The sequence below is a fragment of the Oncorhynchus keta genome, chromosome 2, assembly GCF_023373465.1.
Source record: "Oncorhynchus keta strain PuntledgeMale-10-30-2019 chromosome 2, Oket_V2, whole genome shotgun sequence".
In the NCBI taxonomy this organism is placed as follows: domain Eukaryota; kingdom Metazoa; phylum Chordata; class Actinopteri; order Salmoniformes; family Salmonidae; genus Oncorhynchus; species Oncorhynchus keta.
The window spans coordinates 41,846,415-41,863,304 of NC_068422.1; the positions used below are offsets into that span (position 1 = coordinate 41,846,415).

The 16,890-nt window shown below is 41.9% G+C and overlaps 1 protein-coding gene across 1 annotated transcript in view; it reads right to left on the reverse strand.

Moving 5' to 3' along the window:
- Positions 1-4,862: 4,862 nt before the first annotated feature.
- Positions 4,863-16,890, reverse strand: part of LOC118400476 (ras guanyl-releasing protein 3-like) — a 41,398-nt gene continuing 29,370 nt past the window's right edge. The window contains exon 17 of the mRNA XM_035797391.2: positions 4,863-10,800. Coding sequence (XP_035653284.1) covers positions 10,792-10,800 — 9 coding nt within the window. The 3' untranslated portion in view covers positions 4,863-10,791. The remainder of the gene's footprint in view (positions 10,801-16,890) is intronic.

A 16,890-nucleotide genomic window follows, 5' to 3' on the forward strand; every position in this document is an offset into this window, starting at 1 on the left:
TGCAAGCAGCTACAATTGAATGAGGTTGTGAACTAGGGGGTGATTCCACGTCAGCGTAGGTAGAAAATATTTTTTGTATCTCAGATTGTTTTGACAATTCTCACATATAAAATTGTTTGACATGCTTTTTACATTTGTATCTTTCCAGATCCCCTTTCCAGATCCCTTTTTTTCCTTTAACGAGTCCAAAGACAAGGATATACTGCTCTCCCGGGAACAGGCCCAAATCCCTGTCATTTGCGTAAAGAAAAGACAGAGGAAAAGAGGACGCAGATCGGGCTGCCTTCTGAGAATCTGTAGGCGAGTAAGTAAACTTCCACTGCCATTCGTCCTACTTGCTAACATGCAAATAACATTGATGACCTACGATTACCCTACAAACGGGGCATTAAGAACTGTAATATATTATGTTTCACTGAGTCGTGGCAGAATGACGACACGGATAATATAGAGATGGCAGGATTTTCCATGTACCGGCTGAACAGAGAAGCTACGCCTGGTAAGACGAGGGGTGGGGGTGTGTGTCTTTTTGTCAATAACAGCTGGTGCACAATGTCTAATATTAATGAAATCTCTAGGTATTGCTCACCTGAGGTAGAGTACGTTATGATAAGCTGTAGACCACACTATCTATATTATTCGTAGCTGTCTATTTACCACCACAGACCGATGCTGGAAATTAGTTTTACCAAATGTTCACCAGCATGTCACATGTGCAACCAGAGATAATAAAACTCTAGCCCACCTTTACTCCACACATATAGATGCATACAAGCTCTCCATCGCCCTCCATTTGGAAAATCTGACCATAATTATATCCTCCAGGTTCCTGCTTACAAGCAAAAACTAAAGCAGGAAGTACCAGGGACTCGCTCAATACGAAAGTGGTCAGATGACACAGATGTTACGCTATAGGACTGTTTTGCTAGCACAGACTGGAATATGTTCCTGGATTCATCCAATGGCATTGAGGAGTATACCACCTCAGTCATCGGCTTCATCAATAAGTGCATTGGCAATGTCGTACATATCCCAACCAGAAGCCATGGATTACAGGCAACATCCGCATCGAGCTAAAGGCTAGAGATGCCAATTTCAAGAAGTAGGACACTTATAAGAAATCACACTATGCCCTCGGACAAACCATCAAACAAGCAAAGTGTCATTATAGGATTAAGACTGAATCATACTACACCAGCTCTGACGCTCGTTGGATGTGACAGGGCTCAAACTATTACGGACTATAAAGGGAAACCCGAGATGCCCAGTGACGCGAGCTTACCAGACGAGCTAAATGCCTTTTATGCTCGCTTCGAGGCAAGCAACACTGAAGCATGCACGAGAGCACCAGCTGTTCTGGATGACTGTGTGATAACGCCCTCAGTGGCCGATGTGAGCAAGACTTTTAAACAGGTCAACTTTCACAAAGCCGCAGGGCCAGATGGATTACCAGGATGTGTACTCAAAGCATGCGCAAGCAACTGGCAAGTGTCTTCACTGACATTTTCAACCTCTCCCTGACTGAGTCTGTAATACCTACATGTTTCAAGCAGACCACCATAGTTCCGGTGACCAAGGAAGCGAAGGTAACCTGTCTAAATGATTACCGCCCCATTGCACTCACTTCGGTAGCCATGAAGTGCTTTGAAAGGCTGGTCATGGCTCACATCACCAGCATCCTCCCGGATACCCTAGACCCACTCCAATTCGCATACCGCCCCAACAGATGCACAGATGATGCAATCACAATCGCACTCCACACTGCCCTTTCCTACCTGGGCAAAGGGAACACCTATGTGAGAATGCTGTTCATTGACTACAGCTCAGCATTCAACACCATAGTGTCCATGAAGCTTATCACTAAGCTAAGGACCCTGGGACTAAACACATCCTTCTGCAACTGGATCCTGGACTTCCTGAGGGGCCGCCCCATGGTGGTGAGGGGAGGTCCCTCCTGTACTCCCTGTTCACCCACGACTGTATGGCTGCGCACAACTCCAACACCATCATCAAGTTTGCTGATGACACGACGATGGTGGGCCTGATCACTAATGACGATGAGACCGTCTATAGGGAGGAGGTCAAAGACCTGGCAGTGTTATGCCAGGACAACAACCTCTCCCTCAACGTTGGCAAGACAAAGGAGCTTATTCTGGACTACAGGAAATGGAGGGCTGAACACGCCCCCATTCACATCAATGAGGCTGTAGTGGAGCGGGTTGAGTGCTTTAAATTCCTCGATGTCCACGTCGCTAAGGACCGATCATGTCCAAACACAACACAATCATGAAGAGGGCTCGGCAATGCCTCTTCCCCCTTAGGAAGCTGAGAAGATTTGGCATGGGCCCTCAGATCCTCAGGTTATTGAGTTCCAGTTTAACACAGACAAATATTTCCACCTCGAGATTGATAACTCAGCTGCTAACACTGCGGAATCATTCAAATTCCTGAGGACCATCATCTCCCACAACCTGAAGTGGGAGGGCAACGAAGTGGGAGGGCAACATCACAATAGTCAACAAAAAGGCACACCAGCGGATGCACTACTTGCTGCAGCTGAACAAACTCAATCTCCCAGTCAATTCTGATCCGGTTTTACGCATCAATTGTTGAGTCCATCCTCACGTCCTCCATCACCATCTGGTTTGGGTCTTCCCGCTGCAAGGGCAAACTGCAACGCATGGTCCTGTCTGCAGAGAGGGCTGCCACCAGCCTCAATCGTAGTCCTGCACGACTCCAGGGCAAGGAAGTGTGCAGGAAAGTTTATCGCTGATCCCTCCTCCAAAAATTCACCTCTGGCAAGCGGTTCAGGTCACTCATTACCAAAACCTCCCGTCACCTGAAAAGTTTCTTCCCAGAGGCTGTGGCCCTCACCAACTGGCTATCTGGCCCATGGAGACTAAAGGACTAGGAACCTTTATGCTGCACACCGCATCAAGCCATCTCTGAACTGTACACAAAATAACTGCACTATACTGCATTGCACTCTGTTCATTTCTCTGCATTTAAATATATTCATACTGATACTGTAAATTTGTACATTCACTGTATAGCAACTGTACACCCACTGTACATTTGTATATCCGCTGATTCTCTTACAGCGCTATGCTCACTCTACCTAGTTGTATATAATGTATGTAACCTTTGTTTAAACTCTGTATTCTGCCTCTAAATGCTGTCTATCACTAGCAGCCATATCACCAAGTACAATTCTGAGTATGTGTAAATGTACTTGGTGAAAAAAGGTGATTCTGATTCTGAGGTACTGTCTGTGGGAAGTCACTGAAGTAATCTGGGCAGCTATCCTATTCTCATATAATGGAAGCTCCCCCCCCCCCCAAAAAAAACTGACTACGCGTTATGAGATGCCAGGCATAATGGGACCAATGTCATCTGCCCAAATAACATTCTTCCAAGGGTCTTGATGATTATCCAGGTGATTCTTGGCAAACTTGAATGAACTTTTTGGAAGAGATGGGTCCTATTATGTCTGGCGAAAAACAAACACTACATTCCACAATAAGAACCTCTTACCAACAGTCAAGCATGGTGGTGGTAGTTTGATGGTTTGGGGATGCGTTGCTGCCTCAGGACCTGGACGGCTTAATAGGAGGAACCATGAATTCTGCTCTGAATCAGAGAATTCTACAGGAGAATGTCAGGCCATTTGTCTGTAAGCTAAAGCCAGGGGCGCAACTTTCACTGAGGAAGGGGGGCATTCTGAAATTGCAGTTTTATCATTGGAATGTGATACAATACGAGGCAATGGTGTGCTTTAGGACCATGCGGACGCCTCCGAGGTAGGCTTTGATGTCCCCTCCACTTCTAAAGCCAAAGTTGCACCCCTGGCTGAAGCTGAAGCGCAGCTGGGTCATGCAGCAAGACAATGATTCAAAACACACAATCAAGTCTACATGAAAATGGTTAAAAGGCAACAACATTTTTCTTGTTGTTGTAATGGCCTAGTAAATGTTGTGGCAGGACTTAAAACGTGCAGTTCATGCTTAACAATCCACAAATGTCGCTGAGTTAAAGCAGTTCTGCATGCAAGAGTGAGCCAAAATTCCCCAACAGCGATGTGAGAGACTGATCAACAACTACAGAAAGCATTTGGTTGCAGTCATTGCAGCGAAAGGTGCCACAACCACTTGTTCAGTGTAAGGAGGCAATTACATTATCACACAGGGGAATTGGGTGTTGCATAACTTTGTTAGTTAAATAAATAAAAGAAGTAGATCTTTTTTTGTTGTTATTTGTAAACTCAGGTTCTCTTTATCTAATATTAGGTTTTGTTTAAGATCTGATAACATTCAGTTAACAAATATAAGCAAAAGTAGAGATTCAGAAAGTGGGCAAATACTTTTTACAGGACTGTATCTCATAATGAGTCATTTATGAGATAGTAAATTATTATTTGTATGAGAAAGTTACTTATTATCTCATTATGACATGAATTTATATATGACTTACATATCTCATAACAAAGACTCATAATTCCGACTTACTATCTCATAACTGGTAGTCAGGCTCATTTTTTTCGTGGCGGGAATGAGCTTCCATATCACTTGGCATGTTTGATTTACAATGATAAATTGTAGATGATCTGTGCCATTTGGCCACCACTAGGGGGTGGTGTCTGATAACACACATTTTACATTTCCCATTTCACTTTAGATGACAGTGAATTCAGACATTTTAATAGAACATGAAAGGCATTTTCCCAGATGTTGCTTCCTCTTTCTAAATTAGATCTAAATGAACTGTATCTGCTTTCTGTGGGAGACATCCTGTTGTGGACACCCCATCTTCCCTCTCTACATCCCACTGGTTCAACATGTAAAAAAAATACTGGTACTCCAGTCTGATAAACAGGAGTCAATTCTTTATTTGGCCGTTTACAGTGTAAAGGTCGATAGTTTACATGCCACATATGGAGAAACAGAATTCTTAGCACTCCAGGGGTTTATCTTTAAGACATGGTGCCCCCCAGTGAAAATACACCACACATAGGTCTAAGCAGGGATAGAGAGAGAAGACAGATTTGGCAAGTCAACCCATAGCACATGGTCGACAAGATGGAACAGGACAACATTGAAGCACAGTATAGAGCAGATTTATACATACAAGTGAAATATGAAAAGATATGGGAAATGAGTAGGCTACTAACAGCAGATGGTTCATAGGAATAATGTAAAACTTCTATAAATACATTATATTATCATCACTTATTTTTCTTTATTTTTCCTTTGTTCAAAAATACACTATGTTTTTAAAGACCATGACCCCAACATAATCCATCAAGGTAATGTGTATATAAATAAAAATTGTCATTTTGACAGAGGTAATGTATATATTTGGATGTAGCCTATGAAGTTTCTTTTTTTTTATTGCTATTTAACCATTTTCATGTAGACTTGATTGTGTGTTTTGAATCATTGTCTTGCTGCATGACCCAGCCGCGCTTCAGCTTCAGCCAGGGGTGCATTCATATTATATACATAAATCCAGTATTCAAGTTTGATTAGTTAGTGAATTCTGCCTCTCTACTAATGGATCTGATATTGGACTGCAGTGACAGTTTTTTGGGCCTCAGAATATGTGTTGGCTTTACTTTTCCCTCAAACAAAGACTGTCAGCAGGTAACAGGGCTAGAGACGGTGCATTGCACTGTTTCAAAAAATACACAAGGAGTAAAAACACTGCCATATGATTGGTTTCAGGAAAGCATTGAATGAGAGTTTTCTGTGGTAACCTTCAATAACAATCTGACAATTCTAAACTGAATACTAGGTGCTGAAAATCTGTAGTTTTATACAGTACATTATAAAAATGTGTATAAATTTGCCACATCAACAAATAAAATAAAATTGGCACATAATGGCTAATTAAACAATGCTAGAAAATGCTCTACATAAACAATACATTAGACAGTATGAAAATAGATGAAAAACGTACAATCAAGTGAGAACACACTTTTCTCAAGTAGGCCAGTTAATGTTGATAATAGTGTCATCAATATTGTTGACAATAATTTGACAGAAATAATATAAAGTCTTGTTGGACTGTGTCCCAAATACAAAAAAAACTATGTCGTTGTAGAAGTGAAGTTGTTATTGTCGTAATATCCCTTATAGACATGATAACTCAGAACCTTTTTCAAAACAAGCAAAGTCATTTTGTGGTAATTACACAACATGAACAAAAGTATGTGAACACCTGCTCGTCAAACATCTCATTCCAAACTCACAGGCATTAATATGGAGTTGGTCCCCTGCTATAACAGCCTCCACTCTTCTGGGAAGGTTTTCCACTGGATGTTGGAACATTGCTGCAGGGACTTGCTTCCCGTTCAGCTACAAGAGCATTAGTTAGGTCGGGCACTGATATTGGGCGATTAGGCCTGGCTCGCAGTCGCCGTTCCAATTCATCCCAAAGGTGTTTGAGGGAGTTGTCAGGGCTCTGTGCAGGCCAGTCAAGTTCTTCCTCTCCGATCTCGACAAACCATTTCTGTATGGACCTTGCTTTGTGCACGGGGGCATTGTCATGCTGAAACAGGAAAGGGCCTTCCCCAAACTGTTGCCACAAAGTTGGAAGCACAGAAACCATGTGTTGGATGTATTTGATACCATTCCACTTATTTCCTCTCCAGCCATTACCATGAGCCTGTTCTACCCAATTATGGTTGAGATTGCGTCACCTGTGGATCTGTTGGGGCGGTATGCAAATTGGAGTGGGTCTTGGGTATCCGGGAGAATGCTGTTGATGTGAGCCATGACCAGCCTTTCAAAGTACTTCATGGCTACCGACGTGAGTGCTACCGGGCGGTAGTCATTTAGGCAGGTTACCTTCACTTCCTTGGGCACAGGGACTATGGTGGTCTGCTTGAAACATGTAGGTATTAGAGACTCGGTCAGGGAGAGGTTGAAAATGTCAGTGAAGACACTTGCAAGTTGGTCCGCGGATGCTTTGAGTACACGTTGTGTATGCATCTCTGTGTGTGGTGTAAGGGTGGTCTAGAGTTTTTTTCCCTTTGGTTGCACATGTGACATGCTGGTAAAAATGTGGTAAGACGGATTTAAGTTTTCCTGCATTGAAGTCCCCGGCCACTAGGAGCGCCACTTCTGGATGAGCATTTTCTTGTTTGCTTATGGCCTTATGGAGTTGATTGAGTGCAGTCTTAGTGCCAGCGTCGGTCTGTGGTGGTAAATAGACGACTATAAATAATATAGATGAGAACTCTCTTGGTAGATAGTGTGTCAACAGCTTATCATAAGGTACTCTACCTCAGGCGAGCAATACCTTGAGACTTCTTCAATATTAGATATCGCGCACCAGCTGTTATTGAGAAAAAGACACACACCCCCACCCCTCGTTTTACCAGACATAGCTTCTTCTCTGTTTTGCCGGTGCATGGAAAATCCTGCCAGCTCTATTATCCATGTCGTTATTCAGCCACGACTCGGTGTAACAAGATATTACAGTTTTTAATGTCCCGTTGGTAGGGTAATCGTAGGTCATCAATTTTATTTTCCAATGATTGCATGTTAGCAAGTAGAACCGATGGCAGTGGGAGTTTACTCGCTCGCCTACGGATTCTCAGAAGGCAGCTCGAACTTTGCCCTCTTTTCCTCCGTCTTTTCTTCACGCAAATTATGGGGATTTGGGCCTGTTCCCAGGAAAGCAGTATATCCTTCTCGTCGGATTCGTTAAGGGATATAGCTTCTTCCAGTTCGTGGTGAGTCATCGTTGTTCTGATGTCCAGAAGTTATTTTCAGTCATAGGAGACGGTAGCTGCAACATTACATACAAAATAAGTTAAGAAATAAGTTGCAAAAAAAATGTTGGTTAGGAGCATGTAAAAAGTCAGCTATCCTCTTCGACGCCATCTTATCAAAACACGGTTTCCATGTGTTTAATGCCATTCCATTTTCTCCGTTCCAGCCATTATTATGAGCTGTCCTCCCCTCAGCAGCCTCCACTGATGGAAACCCATTTCATGAAGTTCCCAACAAACAGTTATTGTGCTGACGTTGCTTCCAGAGGCAGTTTGGAACTCGGCAGTGAGTGTTGCAACTGATAACAGACCATTTTTAGGCACTGCGTGCTTCAGCACTCGGCAGTCCCGTTCTGTGAGCTTTAGTGGCCTATCACTTTGCGGCTGAGCTGTTGTTGCTCCTAGACGTTTTCACTTCACAAGAACAGCATTTATAGTTGACCAGGGCAGCTCTAGCAGGGCAGACATTTTAAGAACTGACTTGTTGGAAAGGTGGCATCCTATGACGGTGCCACATTGAAAGTCACTGAGCTCTTCAGTAAGGCCAATCTACTGCTAATGTTGTGTGCTTGATGTTATACACCTGTCAGCATGGGTGTGGCTGAAATAGCCAAATCCACAAATTTGAAGGGGTGTCCACATACTTTTGTATATATAAGTGTATGTGAGTGTGAGACAAGCAGAGAATTCAAAGGTCAGCTTAGTGGCATTCATTAGTGTAACATTATACATGCATGTGTATGTTCTCAATACCCAACACGTAACAACCCCAGTAGAGCTATATAAGATCTGGCACCAAGATCAATGAGAACTTATGCAAACCAATGTACTCGAAAGCAGCTCAGCCAAGCATATGGAAAGAACCTCTGTGGCATCACAACACTTTGCTGTCCTTGATTTCAGCCAGGTATGGTGATATTGTGGGTTTAGGAGACCTTGCAGGAATAACACATTATCCATGAGTAGTCCAGCAGCAAGGAGAGTGATATTGCACTGACTCGTGTCACCCACGAAGCACTGAATCATTGTCATCCCTTAAAGGCCCAGTGCAGTCAAAAACGCAATTTCCTGTGTTTTATATGCAGTGTATTTCCATAATGCCCTTTGCACAAGAGCTGTTTGAAAAGACTGCCTGAACTTTCAGCCTGTTTTGGTGGGACAGAGCTTTGGTCTGCCTGGTGACATCACCAGGATGTAAATGAGTTAATAGTCCAATAAGAAAGAGAGTTCCAAACCTCTCTGCCAATAACAGCTAGTTTTCCCCTCCCCTCTCAGACCACTCCCAGACAGTCCTAGCAAAATTATTGCTTGAGAAATTGCTCTTTGCTAAGAATCTATGTGTTTGTTTTCAATTAAAATGGTCAAAAAGAAACACAGTAAGGTACTTAATTGTTACACAAAAATGATTTGATGTTGAGATAAAAAAAAAACGGCTGCATTGGACCTTTTTAGCTCTTGTATATGAAGCCTTGGATATCTCTTGCAAATATACACAATATTTCCCCCATGCTCCTCCCCCAACATGGAATCCTCTGACCCTGCAGTCCTGTTCTTGGCTCTGTCTTACTGTGTCGAACAGAAGGTCAGACTCTATTGTCATTACAGAGACCTCCATGTCAAACTCACCTGCCCGTACCTACTTGTCCCTACCTTGAGGCCCTACAAGAAGTCTCTCTACAGATGAAAATAAACTCCCTCCCCTTACGTAACCTGCTGTATCCTTGGTGATGGAGGAACTTACCTGCTCACTCAACTGATGCCTGGCAACCACAGCACAAGCACCTGGGCTCACACCTGGTGCCACTGTAAGCAAGTGCGTAATCAGTGCTCCACTGACTGAAGGCTTAGTGGAGATTCCATTACCTCTGCCTGAATGCAACAGGCTTGATTCTTCAGCTGATGAAAAAAGGTCACTCAAATGGTGTCTCTATTGATGTGGACAATGAGAAACATTGTTGACCCATATTCACATATTCATCCTGCAAGGCTTTGAAATAACGGGAATACTTTAAACATTGAATCGCCTGACTATATGAAATATCACATACCTAAACCCATAAATAAATGTAAAGTATCTGTAGTTTACCTCATTGTCCTGAGTGGATACAGAGTTCAAATCCCTTTGAAATAATAAGACTGAAAACAATAACGCTTTCTTGACTAACCAAAAGACAACTTTTCCTTAAATGTATAACACAACTCTCAGTGTTTGTATTGTTCTTTTCTTCATGCGAAAATAAAAAGTACCATTTCTTGTATTCCAGAACTGGCTCATAAACAACCATCAGTTGTCATGCCACATGTCATGCCACTTTTAATCCATTACCCTTAGAAACAATGTACCTGCCACTTTTTCCCTCATATTCATCTTCACCTTTAACTTTCTATTGCTTTACATCTTGATCTCTTATTAATGCATTCTCACATCTCCAAATGCTTTCTCACTTTGCATCCCCCACCCAGTCCATCATAAAACATTCACAGTGTCCTCAAAATGTCAATCCAACATGATACATTATTGTAACTAAGCCACGTGACCCAAATAACTTAATTCTTTCAGCAAATCAACAGTAGATAACACACATATGTGCTCCACAGACCACACAGAAATTCAATAGGAAGCATGTACATGCTCCGACATTCATACAGGCACAGGTGGACACCCGCTCATTTACGTTCAGTCAGTCAAACACTGGTGAGCCCCAACAAACCTAAATCACATGTACTGTAAGTAGTCCAGGATCCTTTTCCAATGACACTGATGGGTTGTGAAGGCAGGTTGTGTAGAGCTGGGGAGCATTGAGTACAAGGGCTTTTTCAGTCCCATCACTCACATCCCTGGTTCGGGATTAAACATCAGTATTCATATGTGGTTCACTGAACACCTGTCCATCTTACTCCAGGTCACCAAACGAGGGCCTCAAGCAGCCAAGTACTTCGCCCAGTGAGGAGAGCTTCCTGATGCGGGCTTCCAAGGGCCTCCTGGAGCCCTGGGTTCGGCCCTTGGTGTCTCCAAGTCAGCTGTCCTGAGTGCAAGAGGAGAGACACGTACTGTAGTCACATACTCAGAGGTCACGATAGTGGAGAGAAGACAGGAACACACTAGCCAGGTATTCCCAAGAAGTCACTACTGTAAATAGACATTCAGTTATTGTATTCTTGTTTTTCTTTACAATTAGATTGCATTGGTAAGAAATTGGCCAATGATAAGGTTTTACGTTCTGAAATAATATTTTTGTGCAAATGGAACATTTCTGGAATCTTTTATCCAGCTCATGAAACATGGGACCAACACTTTACATGTTGCGTTTATATTTTTGTTCAGTATAATAATCATGCACCCAGTAAGAAACTGACTCTAAAAATGGCTAAATCCCTGTGGATGATGAGAAATGGAAGCATTATTGTTGAGATGGACGAGGCAAAAGGAATGGCAAATAAGTCTGTCCACACAGCCGATTCGCAAACGTACTGTAAATTGAGAAATCCTGTGACTAAACAAATAGAAGAAGAAACTACTATGAAACAAAAAGAAATGTAAAAGATTATAGTAAAATCTTTGGAGCATCATAAATTATATTTTGGGAAAAAGGCAAACTCAGCTCCATCCTGCATTGAATCAGATGTCTCATTCATCACAAAACCCGCTGATATTACCAACTACTTTAATTATTTTTTCATTGGCAAGATTATCAAACTTAGGCATGACATGCCAACAACAAACTCTGAACCTTCGTGTCCATGCATAACTGACCAAATTAAGAAAGACAAGCATTGTAATTTTGAATTCTGTAAAGTGAGTGTGGAACATTTTGAATGATTGTTGTCTATCAATAATGACAAACCACCTGGTACTGACAACTTGGACAGATTTTACTGAGGTTGGTAGCGGACTATATTGCCATTCCTATTTGCCATCTCCTCAATCTAAGCCTACAGGAAAGTGTGTTTCCTTAGGCCTGGAGGGAAGCAAAAATAATTCCGTTACCCAAGAATACCAATGCACTAGTTCAAACAGCCGACAAAACAGCCTGCTATGTATCAAAAACTAAAAGCATTGAATTTGGGACAAATCATTCACTAAACCCTAAACCTTGGTGTTACCCAAGATTGTAAACTGACATGGTCAAAACATATTGACGCAACGGTAGCTAAAATGGAGAAGAGGTCTGTCTGTGATAAAGCGCTGCTCTGCTTTCTTGACATCACTATCAACAAAACAAGTCCTTACCGGCCCTAGTTGTATCACACCTGCCCAGTTATTTGGTCAGATGCCAAAATGAAGAACAGAGGCAAATTACAGTTGGCCCAGACCAGAGCAGCACGGCTGGCACTTAAATGTACATGGAGGGCTAATATCAATAATATGCATGTCAATCTCTCCTGGCTCAAAGTACAGATCAGATTGACTGCATCACTACTTCTTTATGAGAGTTATTGACGTGTTGAAAGCACCTCACAGCACATTGCGGACTGTGAAGAGACACACACACACACTCACATAGGGCTGTGGTGGTCATGACATTTTGTCAGCCGTTGATTGTCGCGCAAATAACTGGCAGTCTCACAGTAACTCACCGTTAATTAACATAAACACATTTAGCATCTTCTGGCTTCCACGCAAGTCTAATAAATCTATGTAATTTAGCCTACACCTTCACAATAAATCCATTATTTGTTTTAGACAGGTCTAAAGAAACATGATATGAAGAAAATGTATTACATTTTCAGAATAGCATACTCTGAGTTGTTCTTACGTTAGGCTCTGATCTGGCTATGCCATATGGCTGTGGGCTACACTAGTTCACTTAGCAGACAAGATTTGTTTAGAATTCCGTGGAATTATTTTATAGTATTAGTATAGTATTAGTATAGTATTTGTTTTCAAACGTTGGATTTTTATTTTTTGAATTTTACCCCTTTTTCTCCCCAATTTTGTGGTATCCAATTGTTTAGTAGCTACTATCTTGTCTCATCGCTACAACTCCAGTACAGGCTCGGGAGAGACGAAGGTTGAAAGTCATGCGTCCTCCGATACACAACCCAACCAAGCCGCACTGCTTCTTAACACAGCGCGCATCCAACCTGGAAGCCAGCCGCACCAATGTGTCGGAGGAAGCGTTTTGAGGAAGTGTTTTGATTTTTAATACATTCTAACACTGCATGATGGGACTCGAATGATGATTTGAAAAAAGTTGTTTGAAAGGCATGACCTCGTCTTTGTTTTTAGCGCAGGCTACATTGCACTTCATCAGTCTGTCATTCACAAATTGAGAAACACTTGATAATGCCTCAAATTTCCCAGCGGCATCCCCTTTGTGTGGCCGTAATGCCCCCTAATGGGGATCATAATAAATACTAAATACAGTGTCTCATAATGGGATAAAGCAATATTTGGTAGTGAGTTTTGTTGAGGCTTTTGTTGAGGCTCTTAGGATGGAAACCACTTGCAAATATGTTTGATTGAATGTCTAAAAATAGAGGAGCCAGCGTCTTCCACCACATTTAATGTATTTCCAAATATTCCTAAGGTAGATGACCTAATAATACCATTAGTGCCTCAGGTTATAACAGCATGATTTGTCTCGATAAAATATTCAACTCCCTGCTTTTGAGACAAAATATCAGGTTTTTATTTAACCTCTATAAACTGAGACAGGCCACCATCTTTAAAAAATAATAATTCATTGTTGGACATAAAAGACTTTAAAACATCTGCTTCATGGGATTTCAATTTTGGACATTTGTGCCCAAATATTCCAGGCATAATAGAGAGACATATGTGATCTTATACAAATAATAATAAATAATCATTGATTGGATTTAGGCCTATGTGGCACTTTTCTATCAACTGAGGTACTCAAAGTGCTTTACATAGTAGAGGGAAACTCACATCATCCACCATCAATGTGTAGCACCCATCTCAGTGATGCACGGCAACCATTTTTGTGCTAGAAGGCTAATTCCACCTCAGCTATCAGGTGGAGAGGTGATATATGCCAATTTGGAATGAAGGGGATAATTAGGTGGCCATGAAGAAATGTAGCTAGGTTGGGAATTTAGCCATGAAACCAGGGTGAACACACCAGTGGTCTAGTGGAGGGTATACCCACTTATTTTTCAGTGGGCATTGCATAACTCGACAGCCTTGGTTTCTCAAATGATTGCCTCGCCTGGTTCACCAACTACTTCTCTGATAGAGTTCAGTGTGTCAAATCGGAGGGTCTGCTGTCCGGACCTCTGGCAGTCTCTATGGGGGTGCCACAGGGTTCAATTCTTGGACCGACTCGCTTCTCTGTATACATCAATGATGTCGCTCTTGCTGCTGGTGAGTCTCTGATCCACCTCTACGCAGACGACACCATTCTGTATACTTCTGGCCCTTCTTTGGACACTGTGTTAACAACCCTCCAGGCAAGCTTCAATGCCATACAACTCTCCTTCCGTGGCCTCCAATTGCTCTTAAATACAAGTAAAACTAAATGCATGCTCTTCAACCGATCGCTGCCTGCACCTGCCCGCCTGTCCAACATCACTACTCTGGACGGCTCCGACTTAGAATACGTGGACAACTACAAATACCTAGGTGTCTGGTTAGACTGTAAACTCTCCTTCCAGACCCACATCAAACATCTCCAATCCAAAGTTAAATCTAGAATTGGCTTCCTATTTCGCAACAAAGCATCCTTCACTCATGCTGCCAAACATACCCTTGTAAAACTGACCATCCTACCAATCCTTGACTTCGGCGATGTAATTTACAAAATAGCCTCCAATACCCTACTCAACAAATTGGATGCAGTCTATCACAGTGCAATCCGTTTTGTCACCAAAGCCCCATATACTACCCACCATTGCGACCTGTACACTCTCGTTGGCTGGCCCTCGCTTCATACTCGTCGCCAAACCCACTGGCTCCATGTCATATACAAGACCCTGCTAGGTAAATTCCCCCCTTATCTCAGCTCGCTGGTCACCATAGCATCTCCCACCTGTAGCACACGCTCCAGCAGGTATATCTCTCTAGTCACCCCCAAAACCAATTCTTTCTTTGGCCGCCTCTCCTTCCAGTTCTCTGCTGCCAATGACTGGAACGAACAACAAAAATCTCTGAAACTGGAAACACTTATCTCCCTCACTAGCTTTAAGCACCAACTGTCAGAGCAGCTCACAGATTACTGCACCTGTACATAGCCCACCTATAATTTAGCCCAAACAACTACCTCTTTCCCTACTGTATTTATTTTATTTATTTTGCTCCTTTGCACCCCATTATTTTTATTTCTAATTTGCACATTCTTCCATTGCAAATCTACCATTCCAGTGTTTTACTTGCAATATTCTATTTACTTTGCCACCATGGCCTTTTTTTGCCTTTACCTCCCTTATCTCACCTCATTTGCTCACATCGTATATAGACCTGTTTATACTGTATTATTGACTGCATGTTTGTTTTACTCCATGTGTAATTCTGTGTCGTTGTATGTGTCGAACTGCTTTGCTTTATCTTGGCCAGGTCGCAATTGTAAATGAGAACTTGTTCTCAACTTGCCTACCTGGTTAAATAAAGTTGAAATAAAAAATAAATAACAAATAAATAAAAAATATACTCACTTCTTAAATCTCCACGATGCGTGTAGTGGAGGAATGCGCCGTATCAATAAATAGGGTTGATAGAACAGATCGGAATGTTTAGCTTAAAATGTTGATCAAACTATTATTTCTTCACATTTTAGGTGCAGCAATGTAGACACGGTAGTAGGCCTATATGTGAATGTTCCAAAATGCAATTAGCAGAAAACACAGTTCTAAAATACGCAACCCCACATGCACGCTGTTTCATGGACAGAGATCAAAATATCCTTCAGAAAGATTGCCTCCACATTTCTATGGTGGGACTTTGGCTATAGGCTACTTTGAAGCAAGATAAGACATGCCTCATAATATGAAGTAAAACGATAGGCCAAACCGTCTTCTGGTAGAAGGAAAGGCTTTCCCAAAAACCTCTAAATGTTAACTAGCTACAAAGTAGCCCATGCCTTGTTGTCAGAATGATATCATGATGATTATTTGCATTAATCCAGTGGCCATTTATTTTGCAAACTCCGTCTCGTGTGCCTGCACACTTGAATTAAAGGGTAATTACTCTCAAAAATCTAAATGTCTCAGATTTTCCCGGAACTCAAAAGTGGTCTCCTAATGTGGATTAACCATTGTTATGGGCTTAGAACATATCACTTTGATGTTTTTCTGTTAAAAAAAGTGTGACTTTGAGAACGAAAACCTGAAAAATGTGAGAAAATCTGAAACCTGTGAACTTCGGACTCAGTTTCAATAGTAGGCCTACTATAGGCCAGCTAGGGTTGGCCTGACTGTGAAAGACCAATATGGGATTTATCATTTATAGGTCATTCAGAGTGTATGTCACTGTTTCACCACTACAACACTGGAACACCCCTACTCATACTTTTTTTTTCCTACTGTGTTATTGACTTGTTAATTGTTTACTCCATGTGTAACTCTGTGTTGTCTGTTCACACTGCTATGCTTTATCTTGGCCAGGTCGCAGTTGCAAATGAGAACTTGTTCTCAACGAGCCTACCTGGTTAAATAAAGGTGAAATAAAAAATAAAAAAATAAGTGCTATGGGATTTTGAATGACCACAGAGTCAGGACACCCGTTTTAATGTCCCATCCGAAAGACAGCACCCTACGCAGGGCAATGTCCCCAAATGTAATCAAGGATTGAAATGATTATGTTTCTGTTTAGGCTTCTTGCGGTCAATTTGCAGTCTACAAATGATTTGTTTTATTATGATCCGGCCCCCCGACCATCCGTTTCATAAAAAATTGGCCCATGGCTGAATTTAGTTGATGATCCCTGATCTAGATACTCCCAATGAATGAAAGAGAAAATGCCCCTCGGTGCCCTGTAACTGAATCCCTTGTTTCCAAGGGGAGGGAAATAAATAAGGCTTTTAATAACAAAATATGATGAGGTTGTGAGGCCATAGGTAAAATAGATTCATCATTCACTGTGTTATTCTGCATCCCTGAATCTGATCTGGCCAGGTTATCCATTTGTGTTTGATAAGAAAACATGTATAACACAATAA